The 13,333-nt window shown below is 41.7% G+C and overlaps 1 protein-coding gene across 1 annotated transcript; it reads left to right on the top strand.

Annotated features, from left to right (window-relative positions):
• Positions 1-1,289: 1,289 nt before the first annotated feature.
• Positions 1,290-13,014, top strand: LOC307155353 (macrophage mannose receptor 1-like). Its single transcript, XM_079865959.1, has 4 exons — positions 1,290-1,333; positions 1,498-1,536; positions 1,629-1,985; positions 12,253-13,014. The coding sequence occupies exons 2-4, from the start codon at positions 1,500-1,502 to the stop codon at positions 12,726-12,728; spliced, it is 870 nt and encodes a 289-aa protein (XP_079722085.1). The 5' UTR covers positions 1,290-1,333; positions 1,498-1,499; the 3' UTR covers positions 12,729-13,014.
• Positions 13,015-13,333: the final 319 nt, after the last annotated feature.

The raw sequence follows: 13,333 nt of genomic DNA, 5'->3' as shown, positions 1-13,333 counted from the left end.
TCGAAACAGAGCCTATCCAGATGGATAGTTGACGCCATAGCGCTGGCGTACACTGCCAAGGGCTTACAGTGCCCGTTGGGTGTCAGAGCGCACTCCACGAGAGGCGTGGCCTCTTCGTGGGCTTGGTCTAGCGGGATTTCCTTGCAAGACATATGTATGGCGGCAGGCTGGGCCTCGCCGTCTACATTCATAAGGTTCTATAACCTGGAGGTTCCCGCCCTGCAGGCTAAGCTGCTGTCGGTATAGACGAATCAGTGCTTCTTACTAGCACGCTGAGGTCGTAAGCGCTGCGCGCCGCCGACTGTTTATGCTATGGGCTGTATTGCGTAAGACCCGCATTTATGTACCAGTTCAGGTCAGTTCCGCCCTGTCTGTGAATTTTGCGTCTATGACGCTGCTTCATATGGATGGAGTGATTCCCCTCCTCTTTCCAGGACTCTCTGTGAGTTCCCCTGGTGATTGTGCACTGTAAATCCTGGGCTTCGCCTTCAGGTTTATTGGTGTTTGATCCCAGCACGCACTGCGTTTTGCATTGGGTCCCCTAGCGTAAGATACTTACGCAGTATCAGAGACCTCTCGTAAGAGAACGTACTCAGTTACTAACGTAACCTCGGTTCTCTCTAGAAGAGGGAACGAGTACTGCGTTTCTTGCCGTGCATGCAACTCACTCTGGTCCGCTTCGGCGATGAAAAACCAGAGAATCAGCCTCCCGAGCCTTCCTTTATAGGACTAAGCCACGCCCGTTTCGGCGGGACGCGACGCGGAGTCACCTCAGGCCTCGCTCGATAGGCTGATGCAGTTGCCGCAGAGCAGCCAATGGGCGCGTGAGCTGTCTCGCCCATGGCCGCGTGCTGCTGCAACGCGTTTTGCAATAATACAAAATTATAAGGATAATTTTTTGGCTTCAATATCTCGTGGAAAAGAGGTTTTCCCCTAGCGTAAGATACTTACGCAGTACTCGTTCCCTCTTCTAGAGAGAACCGAGGTTACGTTAGTAACCGAGTACGTTATGCAGTCCTGCAATATCATTGAAGCTGCTGTTTAGTTGTGAATGTTCAAATATTAATTTAGAATGTTCAAATAATTTTTTGATTCCATAAGGTCCATATTATAGACTAATACTGACTGACACAGAAGACAATATGCAAATAAAGGGAAAGACGAGGGTGGACAAATACACAAATAAGGAGGAAGTAAAATATGAAATAGGGGTTTTCAGAACAATAAACAAATGATGTGATGAGCTGAGGGATGAGAGCAGATATAATAATAGCGTAGTGTAAATCTGCAGACAGAAACATCAGACTCAGGACAGAAACACACCACCCCTAAAGTAAGAACATGTTCATTCTTCAAACACAATTACACTTTCAGATGTTAATATTGTCTGAATAATTGCTTAAACGGCTATTTTTTATTAATTAATTATTTAATTTATTTTTAATTACATGATCATGAGTTACTCATATTTGGGATTTTTAATGTGTTTTTCCTCAGAAATGGACCAAACTCTATATTTGATTCTTCTTCTCATTGGTGAGTGTGTTTGTTGTATTATTTATGGTTTATAGTTTCATCAGGTTTGACCCTGTTATGAAAAGCATTAAATCAAACGCTCTCTTTCACAGCTCTCTGCTCCGTATCTGAATGTGTTCAGCGTCAGTATCACTTTATAAACGTGTTGAAGACCTGGACTGAAGCTCAGAGATTCTGCAGAGAGAATTACACAGATCTGGCCACCGTTGACAACATGAACGACATGAACGAGCTGAAGAAGAGTGTGAATGATGGAGGTGTTCAGTATATCTGGATTGGGCTGCAGAAGACAGGTGTTGATAAATGGCAGTGGCCTTCAGGTGAACCTGCGCTCTATCTGAACTGGAGATCTGGACAACCTGAAGGCAGAGATTATTGTGCAATGATGTCAGATGGACAATGGGAGGATTTGCCATGTAGTGATAATCGTAATTTTATCTGCAACAACAGTAAGTGCAACTATTTAAAATTACAACCGTTCATTTATAGATGCACCATATACCAAATATGACGGCTCCTGAACGTTTTCTACTAACACATACAGTATTAAGTTCTAAATTAAGGGTAGGGTAGGCTTTTTCGGAGAGGCTAGCAATATCAAGCTAGCTTTGAAAGTATATGATCCCACTCTCCCTTCAGAGTCTCCAAACCCACGGCTCCTTTAAAACACAAGAACACAAACAGCAGGGAGCAAACAAAGCGTCACGAGAGACGTTAAACTACCTCATGTCTCAAAGCATATAATCTAATGTAGTTCTTTTCATGTTTCGCCTTTGGATTTATTATAAAATAGCTATTATAACAAATTATTAATGCTAATAAAATAATGCATTAAATACTTTTAAATATTTTTAGATTTAATTTAAAAAAAATCGAATAGGCAGACTTTCAAACATTGCTAAAGGACATGTGAAAAAAGAGTGCTTTATAAATTATCTTTAAAGCTTCTAAAATTACCCAGACAACACAGACCTTATAGCTGCATTGGTCTGATGAAATGAAGGCCACGCTTCATACAGATGTCTTTGTTGTTTATTTTGTATCTCTCTCTTCAGTAAACACTGTAGACACCGTGAAAACTACAAGAAATAAAAAACATATAATCAAAATATGCATTTCTTAGTCCTTAACAAGTCTCTCGAGCCAATGTCCGTTGAAATACACGTGAATGTTGCAACAGAAATATAACAAGTACAATGAACATCACGAATAGCACATCACATTAAACAACACTATAAATATGCTGAAATAAAGGCAAATTACCGTGTGCGCCTCTCAAACCATGCAGATCAGGCAATTCCTTCTCAGATTACATCGCTTCTCTGCATCCATATTCACGCAGACCCGTTCCAAACTAAACTGGGTCATGTGACATCACGTTTTCTACGTAAATCTTAAAGAACCCCTAACTTTAAAGACCTCAAAGGGCTTACATTATAAATATGGGGTTCTGAATAACGCAATTGTTTCAAATTGAATGAACTCAAATTGACATTAATTTATAACAAAAACATAAATACACATATCAACAAAAAACATGTCCTTTGACAGTTACACTCCCACCAAATTACTATCATTTATGATGAACTTGTAAACTTGCAAAAGTTTGAATAAATTTAGTAATTTCACAAACCAAATTTCAGAACCAAATAGAATGTTCTCTGACTCTTGGCATCAAGTCTAATATTTAAACTCTTAATACTTCAAACTCTCAACTTGTGTAGGAGTAAAGAGATTAGTTCCATTGCATAAGATTTAATTGTTTTCTACAAGTACCACTAATTTGTGAATAGGACGTTCAAGAATGGATGGATTAGTAAGTCGCTGACCCTCTTTCCCTAACTTTCTATTTCCTATTTGTATTGTGGTTTTTCGTACCAGGCCATCTTCATCTTCACAAACATCAAGCACTCTTCCAAGTTTCCATTCATTACGCGGAACCCCTTCCTCCTTGACGATGACGATATCCCCAATCTTCACATTGCGTCTTGGAGTATGCCACCGTTGTCTGAGTGTGATGTTTGTCAGAAATTCCTTCCTCCATCTACTCCAAAATTGCTCTGTCAGATATTGTACTCTGCGCCACCTTTTTCTTCCGTACAGGTCTTCTTGCACAAATTTCCCTGGTGGAGGCAGAGGAACAGAGGTTTTCATGGTGAGTAAATGGTTTGGGGTAAGTGGCTCTAGCCCCTTGGGATCATTGATTGTATCTGTGGTGAGTGGGCGGCTATTAATGATCGACATGGCTTCATAGAAGAAAGTTCTCAAGGAAGCATCATCCAATCTTCCCGAGCTCTGCGAAAGAACCCAGCTTAGAACACTCCTAACTGTTCTGATCTGCCTTTCCCAAACCCCTCCCATGTGACTGGCATCAGGTACGTTCATTATGAAGTCACATTGCTTCTGGGATAGGTAAGCAGTCAATCTGTCCTTGTCCAATTCTTTCAAAGCTTTTGTCAGCTCATTTTTCGCCCCAACAAAATTTGTCCCTTGATCCGATCTGATCTCTCTTACAGCTCCACGGATAGCTATAAAACATCGCAAGGCATTTATGAAAGCATCAGTTGTGAGATCTTCCAGCATCTCTATGTGGACTGCTCTTGAGGAGAAACAGGTGATTATGAGACCATATCTCTTATGCTCTTTACGACCTTGCTTGATGAGAAATGGTCCGAAACAATCCATCCCACAATAAGAGAATGGTGGAGAGGGATCAACACGGCTAGCTGGTAGATCCGCCATCTTTTGCATCTCTGTTGACCTGCGATTTCGCCTGCATGGAACACATTGCTTAATGTGATTTGCCACAACTTTGCTGCCACCAACAACCCAGTAACCGTTCGCTCTCAATTCATTGAGGGTCTGTCCTCTGCCTTGGTGCTGAGTTTTTTCATGGCAGTAATCCAAGATAAGACGTGTGACTACACTATCTCTCGGGAGGATTGCTGGGTGTTTCGAGTCAAGAGGTAAGGAAGCTTTCATCAATCGCCCTCCCACCCTCAGAACACCATCATGCAGTACTGGGTCAAGTTGGAACAATGGATGACAATGTGGCAATTTGCCATGACTCAGTTTTTGCATCTCATCTTTAAAGGCATCCTTTTGTGCCAACCTTACAAGCACGATACTGGCCTTTCTCATGTCTTCAACATTTATGGGTTGAACGGTTTTGTATCTTGCCAATTGCTGGATACGAGCAACAACTTTCAATGCTGTGTGCCATTTTGAAAACCGCTTAAACCTCTCCAAAAAATTCTCATCTTCTACTATCTTTGTTTGTAGTACTTGTGTCGTTCTGATTTCAGGATCACCAACAAGCAGCTCTGGAGTTGTCTTAGGTGTGATAATATCCTTTTCCCAAAGAAACTTGGGTCCCGTTAGCCAATTTGAGTGAATCAGATCTGACACCTTGAGGCCCCTGGAGGCATGATCCGCTGGATTTTGATCCGAGTTTATATAATGCCACTTTGCAGGTTCAGTTGTTTCACGAATTCTTTGAACTCGATTCGCCACAAACACGTGAAACCTACGTGCTTCATTGTTAATGTAGCCTAAGACTACATTTGAGTCTGTCCAGAAATATTCTTCATCAATTTTGAGCTCCAGCTCCTCCTTCAACATGCTACTGACCGCTGAAGAGATCACCGCAGCTGTCAACTCAAGCCTTGGTATGGTCACGACTTTTGTTGGGTGCAACCCTTGCCTTGCCAATAACAAAGGAGCAGTGCACTTTGTCTTCACTCAACACTCGGATATATGAGCACTGACCATAGCCATGACTACTCGCATCTGAAAAGTGATGGAGTTCGATCCTCTGAACAGTCCCTAGATGTTCAGGAGCAAAACATCTCATAATCTGGAGATTTTGCAGGTTCTTCAGCTCGTTCAGCCAGCTTGTCCATTGTGGCATTAACTCTTCAGGCAGAGGTTCATCCCATCCAATGCCCTTTTGGCACATCTCCTGCAGTACCTTTTTACCTAATAGGAGGAAGGGAGCCAGGAAGCCTAGTGGATCAAACACAGAAGCCACAGTGGAGAGGATTCCTCGCCGTGTTGCTGGTTTTTCATCCAGGGCAACTTTAAAGGAAAAGGTGTCACTATTTACTCTCCACTTTACTCCTAGCACAGTCTGAACTGGGAGTTCACCAGAACCAAGGTCGACATCCTGAACTTCGCTGGCTCTTTCGCTGACAGGAATTGACTCCAAAACTGTTCTGTTGTTGGACATGAACTTGTGTAAACGCAATTTCCCTTTTGCACACACATTTCGAGCTTCCTGGATTAGTTTGATAGCTGCGTCCACATTTTCTACACTAATGAGCCCATCATCAACATAGAAATTCTTTTTGATGAAACTGGCTGCTGCAGGATACTCTCTTTCATTTTGACATGCAAGGTACTTCATTCCATAATTTGCGCAGCCAGGTGAGGATGCTGCCCCGAAAAGATGGACTTTCATGCGATACTCCTTTGGCTCTAAATTTGTATCGCCATTTTCCCACCACAGGAACCGCAAGTAATCTCTGTCTTCCTGGCTCACATGGAATCTGTGAAACATCCTTTCTACATCACAAATAACTGTGACTGGATGTTTGCGAAACCTGCAGAGTACCCCTGTAAGCCCATTAGTGAGATCAGGTCCAGTTAGCAAGTGATCATTTAAAGCGGTGCCATCATACTTGGCAGAGCAGTCGAACACAACTCTAATTTTCTCTGGCTTTCTAGGGTGGTACACCCCTTGGTGAGGAATATACCAGACGTTTCCTGCCTTGGGTTGATGTTCAGCTCTCTCCGCATCACCATCATTGAAGACACTTTCCATAAACTTAACATAATCACTCTTGAATTTGGGGTTTTTCTCAAATTTTCCTTTCAAACGTTTCAGCCGCACAAGAGCCAGCCGCTTATTTTCTGGTAATTGTGGGCGTGTCTTGAAGGGAAGTGGCATCTCCAGGTGTCCCTCTGTATTCTGATGAATTTTTTCGTTCAGTAATTGCATGAACTGTATATCGTCTTGCGATATGCTCTTTTCCTTTGGGTTTGTATCTTTAAAGTCTGATTCAAGGGCTCTGATGACAGCAACAGGAGTCAGTATTGGAAGTTCCTTAACAGATACACGATGACACAGACCAGTGACTTCTCTCGATTTTACAACCTGTGGTGAACTACCAACAATACTCCAACCCAGGTCAGTCCTGATGGCATATGGCTCATTATCACCACCTGTGATGACTTGTCGAGGTGCTAAAGCTCTTGAGCAGTCGTAACCAATCAGAAGTCCAACCTTACAATCCAACAGCTCTGGTATTTCCTGTGCTATTTTATTCAGATGTATCCACCTTCTTGCGGTTTCAGAGGTAGGAATGTGGGAACGTTCAAGTGGGATAAAATCTCTGGTATAGGACGGTGGCAAATTAATTAAGCCATGAGAGGAAAACCCTCTAACTCTGAGTCCACTAACTCTTTAACTTTGAACGACAGAATCCTTTCCCATCATTGTAGTAAGCTTTAACTTGACAGGCTCTGAAACTACCCCCATCCTCTCACACACTTCTTGGTCTACAAAGGTGTTGCTACTCTGGGTATCTTGTAGGGCATAAACTAAGGTCTCTCTTTCAGGATTGTCAATTGAAGAAATCCATACAGGCACTATCATTGATGTGCTCCCACCGTTACTACTGTCTACACAACAGGAAAGGGAAGATGTGTTTTCTTCTGTTTGCATAACATGAGAAAGTGCTGCAGAAGACGGACGGTCTTCATGAAGTGGTGTTGGATGATGTTTCTTGCATATACTACAAGTAGCTTTACTCTTGCAATCCTTTGAATTGTGCCCTTTCTTAAGACAGCCAAAGCACAGGTTATTGTCAAATATGAACTTTCTCTTGTCCTCCACAGACTTACTGGCAAACGTTTGGCATGTGTGTATGGAGTGACTTTCCCCACAACACCTGCATGTGACTAGGTATGAACATAAAGGCGCTGCGCTTACTTTATTGGGTCTGTTTGGAACCACTGAGTTGCTTCTCTCAACACTGTATGTTTTCGGCACTGTACTTGGTTTGTCTGATGCTTTCACATTTGTGATGAATGCATTAGCCTTTGAGCGCTTAACTTCTCTAGATGGACGTTCTTCAGAAAGCTTCAAGGCGTGAAAGGATGTTACAGGGTTGCAGGCTATTTCTGCTTCTTGTGCCAGAAATTCAGCAAACTCCTTGAAATTAGGGTATTCCTCTGTTTGTCTCAACTGCATTGTAACATGGCGATTCCAACGAGACGTCACCCAATCAGGGAGTTTTTGTAGCATTTTTCGGTTCTCTTCACAGTCATTTAACACCTGAAGCCCTTTGATGTGTGGCATGGCACTGCTGCAGGCAGTCAGAAAGTCACTTAACTCTCTCAGTTTAACTGATTCTCTTGAACCAATCTTTGGCCAGTTATTCAGTTTTTCTCTAAAAGCTCGCTGAATTACAAATGAATGGCCGTACCGAGAATTCAAAGCTTCCCATGCTTGATCATAGGCTTTATCGTCCTTTCTATAGAAGCTTCCTTCCAATACAGATCGTGCCTCACCACTGACATATTTTTGTAGATAGAACAACTTATCAGCTGAATTTGTGCATCGCTGTTCTATCAATGCCTTGAAACTTGTTCTCCACTCTAAGAACTTAAGTGGGTCCCCTGAGAAAACTGAGGGCTCAGGTGCTGGAAGTCTGCTGAGAACCATTGTGTCATGTATGGCTTGTACTACTGAGGCTTCCCTATCAGAATGGGTTATTTGTTCCTCTTTAATTTCCTTAAAAGATACTGGAGGACAATTAGCTACCTCACTGCGTGCTATTCTACTTTTGTTATTAGATTCACCGGAGTCAGCTTCAGAGTATGCTTTGAGCTTTGCAGCTATTACTTGAAGATCACGCTCATTTTCCAATCTTTTAAGTTCTTGTCTTTGAGCAGCAATAGCCTCCTCCATCTTTATCTCTGCCTGCTTTGCAGCCAACTGTGCGGCAAACTCTGCTCTTTTTGCGGAGATGCTTTGCTGTTCTGATGAGCAGCTTGAACGGTGACTACGAATTGTAGACTTGGAGCTTGTAGCTGAAAATATTGACTTAGCATACTCTTTGTCAAGCACCATACGAATTCTTGCATCTTCTGCACTAGCATCAAATTCCTCCTGCCCCACTTCACTCATGCGTACTTTCATCAGCCCCATCAAATCTGTTGTTACTGCTGTACAGGAATCAATTTTTCTTCTAATCTCAGTTGAAGGTACTGATTGAGATCGTATAAGTTCATATACATTTTTCACTTGAGTTTCCAGCCCTTCAACACTGTCCATCATGTCACCCAAGTCTTGGTCAGAGCACTCATCCTTAAGTTTAGTACGGGTAGTTCTTACTTGTTCTTTCCAGCTTTCATACAACTTGATGAATTTACTCTCCTTCTGAGAAACTTCTTGCTGCTTAAGCTCTTGCATTTTTGGAGTTAATTTTCTCTCTCGTGAAGATTTCCTGGGTTCATCTCTTCTTGAAGTGGAAGCAGTAGGTTTTGCTATTTGAAGTATTTTAGCATGAATATCAGCTATGAGTGACTCTAATCTTTCCCTTTCAGCATCATCAGTTTGAAATTTTAACTGTTCAGTTAAGCTAGTCAACTCTGCCTGAAGGGACTCAGTTTGTTCACTTGATTCATCATATTGTGATTTTTCTCCACAAACCGACATTGCAAAGGTTTTTAGCAAAGTACTTTAGTGTTACTTAACTACTACTCTCAGATCAAAAACCTTGTAACTATTCACCACTACATCAATTATAAGGCATACACCAATTAGGCTGTAAAATCAAACAATATATACAAATAATTTTCTTTACTTTTTTTTTTTTTCTTCTCTTGATGTCCATAAAGATGTAAAAACAGCACAGTCTGACCTGCAGTTAATTGCAGAGCAGCACTCTTCTGCTTGTAACAGTGATGAATTAACCCTCTGGGCGCCACGGTCGAGTTTACTCGACAAGATGCGGCACTGAATAAAACGGCCGATTTTGTCAAATAGGGTGTCAAATTTCGTTCAACCTCCCCTCCACTAGTTGGCAGACATGTCATACTTCATCCCCGACTCAAAAAAAAGTCATGCTTCTATACAAATCTTCGAGCTAGAGCGCATTGAATCAGTGCAAACAAAAGCGGAGCTAGTGTGCGAGTGAGCCATTTTATCAGAGCAATATTGTCAACATCAGCGAGTATTTGCATTAGATTATTATTATTATTATTATCTAATGGCATCAATAAAGCTTACCCGCAATGAAGTGTTGTGTCTTCTATTCGCGGACCCTGATTCTGAAGGGGAATAACGTTATCTGCCTTCAGAAAATGACGGTGATTCTGAAAGTGAAAGTATAGCCCTACACCAAGCACAAACGGTGAATCCTTTGCCCAATATAACGTTAGATGGTCCTTTGCCCAATGTCAGTGGTGGGAACAATGTTTCTCGGGGTCGGAGTGTTCATCGCGAAGTTAGCAGGCGTGTTAGTGTTGTGGGGAACGAGGCGGCCGCGGGAGATTTTTACCGCGCTAGCCGTGACCGCGTGCCTCTCCGCAATCGCGGCGACAGTATTGTGGTGGAGACTTTGTCTAATGCCACTGGGTATGTTAGACGAGGTCGAAGTATTCATAGGGCAGTTAGGGGGCAATGTGGAGGCAGGGTGGGGAGTCGCAATGACAATGACAGTAGTCCGAGCTGTGCACATTCGGCGCGCGCGCGAGGCAGATCTGGCCGCGCCCGCGCGCGCTGCTGCTCGTAGCAGGAGAAGAGGTGATGTGACACGGGGCAGAGGGGCTATTATGCATAGTCTATCGCAAGACCACACCATGAAACACTACAAGAAATGTCACCTGGATGAATAGGGAGTCATTATCTCTTCAGCAAAAGCCCTGCAACAATTGTTTTTGTCTGCCATTTATTACACTCTTGATTTACTATCTATTTCCCTGACCATTTAGTAGTGTACAATATGTGTTCTTTTTTGTGTGTTCATGTCCTTGTGATGTGTGTGTCTTTGTCAGCAAAAAAACAAAAAAAACAACCAAATAAACATCAACAAAAACCATAAAAATTCTATAATCCAAGATGGCCGCCACCATATGACGTCATAATATGCAAATTAGATGGGAAAATGTAATCCCTACATAAACTTTGGGTCATCCTTAATATTTCTCTAATTTACAGAAAGTCTCTATCTTTTATCACTTTTAAGACATAGCCTTTTGAAATTAAGATGTCAAAATCGAACGTTTTAGGAAAAAACCTCTGGCGCCTAAAGGGTTAAACAAAACGTTCTCTGAAGCCTGCAGAAAGGATACTCGCGAAGCTGTAGTCTACGCGATTAAATGTCGCCCTCTACTGGTCGGGTCGCGGTACTTCCCTGACGGTGATAACTGCGTGCATAGCGGCAAGCCTCGTCTCTGACGCCTTCTCTCTCCACGCGATAGTCCCGCGATCGTGCTTTCTCTTCGTATTCGACGTCTCTTCTATACGCGATGCGCCCGCGATCTCATTTCCTCTTCTCATCCAGCCGATGCCGTTCCACTCTTTAAGCTGTCGACTGTAATGGCGTCACGTTTTCACTATAGCTGCATTGGTCTGATGAAATGAAGGCCACGCTTCATACAGATGTCTTTGTTGTTTATTTTGTATCTCTCTCTTCAGTAAACACTGTAGACACCGTGAAAACTACAAGAAATAAAAAACATATAATCAAAATATGCATTTCTTAGTCCTTAACAAGTCTCTCGAGCCAATGTCCGTTGAAATACACGTGAATGTTGCAACAGAAATATAACAAGTACAATGAACATCACGAATAGCACATCACATTAAACAACACTATAAATATGCTGAAATAAAGGCAAATTACCGTGTGCGCCTCTCAAACCATGCAGATCAGGCAATTCCTTCTCAGATTACATCGCTTCTCTGCATCCATATTCACGCAGACCCGTTCCAAACTAAACTGGGTCATGTGACATCACGTTTTCTACGTAAATCTTAAAGAACCCCTAACTTTAAAGACCTCAAAGGGCTTACATTATAAATATGGGGTTCTGAATAACGCAATTGTTTCAAATTGAATGAACTCAAATTGACATTAATTTATAACAAAAACATAAATACACATATCAACAAAAAACATGTCCTTTGACAGTTACAGACCTGTTTTCTTCTTCTGGTCTATGTTGCTGTGGGTCTATTAGTCTGCATTTACACTACAGCACTAAATGCACAGGTTTATTTTGACAAATGTTTTGTCCCGGCCATTGCTACGGTTATCACTGTCAATCATAGCAATATCAGGAGCGACTGAGGAACAATGTAGTGGATTCACTCATGTAATTATATATTTTCTCTGCAATTTGGCGTGCAGTTTTCATACTCTACGCTTTGCCGATCCTGTTCTATAAAAGCCCTTCCATTTCTGGCCTCGCTCCCTGTGTGTGTGTGTGTGTGTGTTTAAGTTTCCTGGGAAATACAGTACTTCCATATTAATTGAAATGTTTTCCTTACAATTATTATCAGCATGACAATTTGAGTAAATGTATCTGTAAAAGGTAGAGGATGATGCCCCCTCAGAACAATGTGCATTTACGTTTAAAATGTAACATTTCCAATGGAATGGAAACATGTTTTATGAAACTTGAAAATTGTTTTTTTTCTTGAAGCGAACACAGGACTCGTCTTGGACAATCAGACGATGAAGAACTGGACAGATGCTCAGAGTTACTGCAGACAGAATCACATTGATCTGGTCAGTGTGAGGAACCACAATGAGAATCAACAGGTTAAGTATTTCATTAGTGGTCTTGGGTTATCAGGATCACAGATCTGGATCGGTCTGTTCAGAATCAGAGACTCATGGCAGTGGTCAGATCAGAGTAACTCCTCTTTCAGATACTGGAATACTGGTGAACCTAATGGTGGAGGAAATGAAAACTGTACAGTGATCAGTCCAAATGCTCAGGGTCAATGGATTGACATCTCTTGCAACAACCAATATCCTTTTGTGTGTCATGAAGGTGAGCAGATCCTCACAAACACACACAATCCATCCATCATCTCCAGATATCTTAAAGGGTTAGTTCACCCAAAAATGTCTGTCATTAAGTACTCACCCTCATGTCGTTCCAAACCCGTTTGATCTTCGTTCATCTTCTGAACACCACTGACAGCTATTTAATTAACTCTTTGAAGGCCCAGAAAGGTAGGAAAAACATTGTTAACCCTCTGGGGTCTGAGGTGTTTTCTGGCCCTGGAGGTGTTCTGACATGCTCTGACATCAGTGTTTATTTCTGTTACTTGTGACATTTTCATGGCTAAAGTCTGATTACACTGTATTTAGCACAAACTCTGCTACAATAATATGTCAGCAGCATGTGTGTAAAAGTTTGTAGTTTTGAGATAATGACATTTATGCCTGGTTTGTGAAAAAAAAAAGAAAAGAAAAAAAGTCACTGAAATAAGGTCATGAAACCCATACTGATTATTTAGTCACAAGACTTTTGAAAAGTGTATCTCATAGCCTAGAATATTTGCTTCAAAACTATGTGAAAATCATCCTGACTGCTCATTCAGATAAGACAATATATTGATTTAAAATTTGTAAGATGTGTTTTGTGTAAGAAAGCTTTATGCGAGTAGGTATAAACACATCATTAATATTTAATGTCTTTCACACCTGAGAAAGACAAAGATACTCCCCTAATGGCCCTATTAGGAGTGATCAGGCCCTGTTATTCTGAGCAA

This window comes from Squalius cephalus (genome assembly GCF_949319135.1).
Source record: "Squalius cephalus genome assembly, chromosome: 3".
NCBI classification, from domain to species: domain Eukaryota; kingdom Metazoa; phylum Chordata; class Actinopteri; order Cypriniformes; family Leuciscidae; genus Squalius; species Squalius cephalus.
This window is presented reverse-complemented; position numbering and strand designations above follow the sequence as displayed.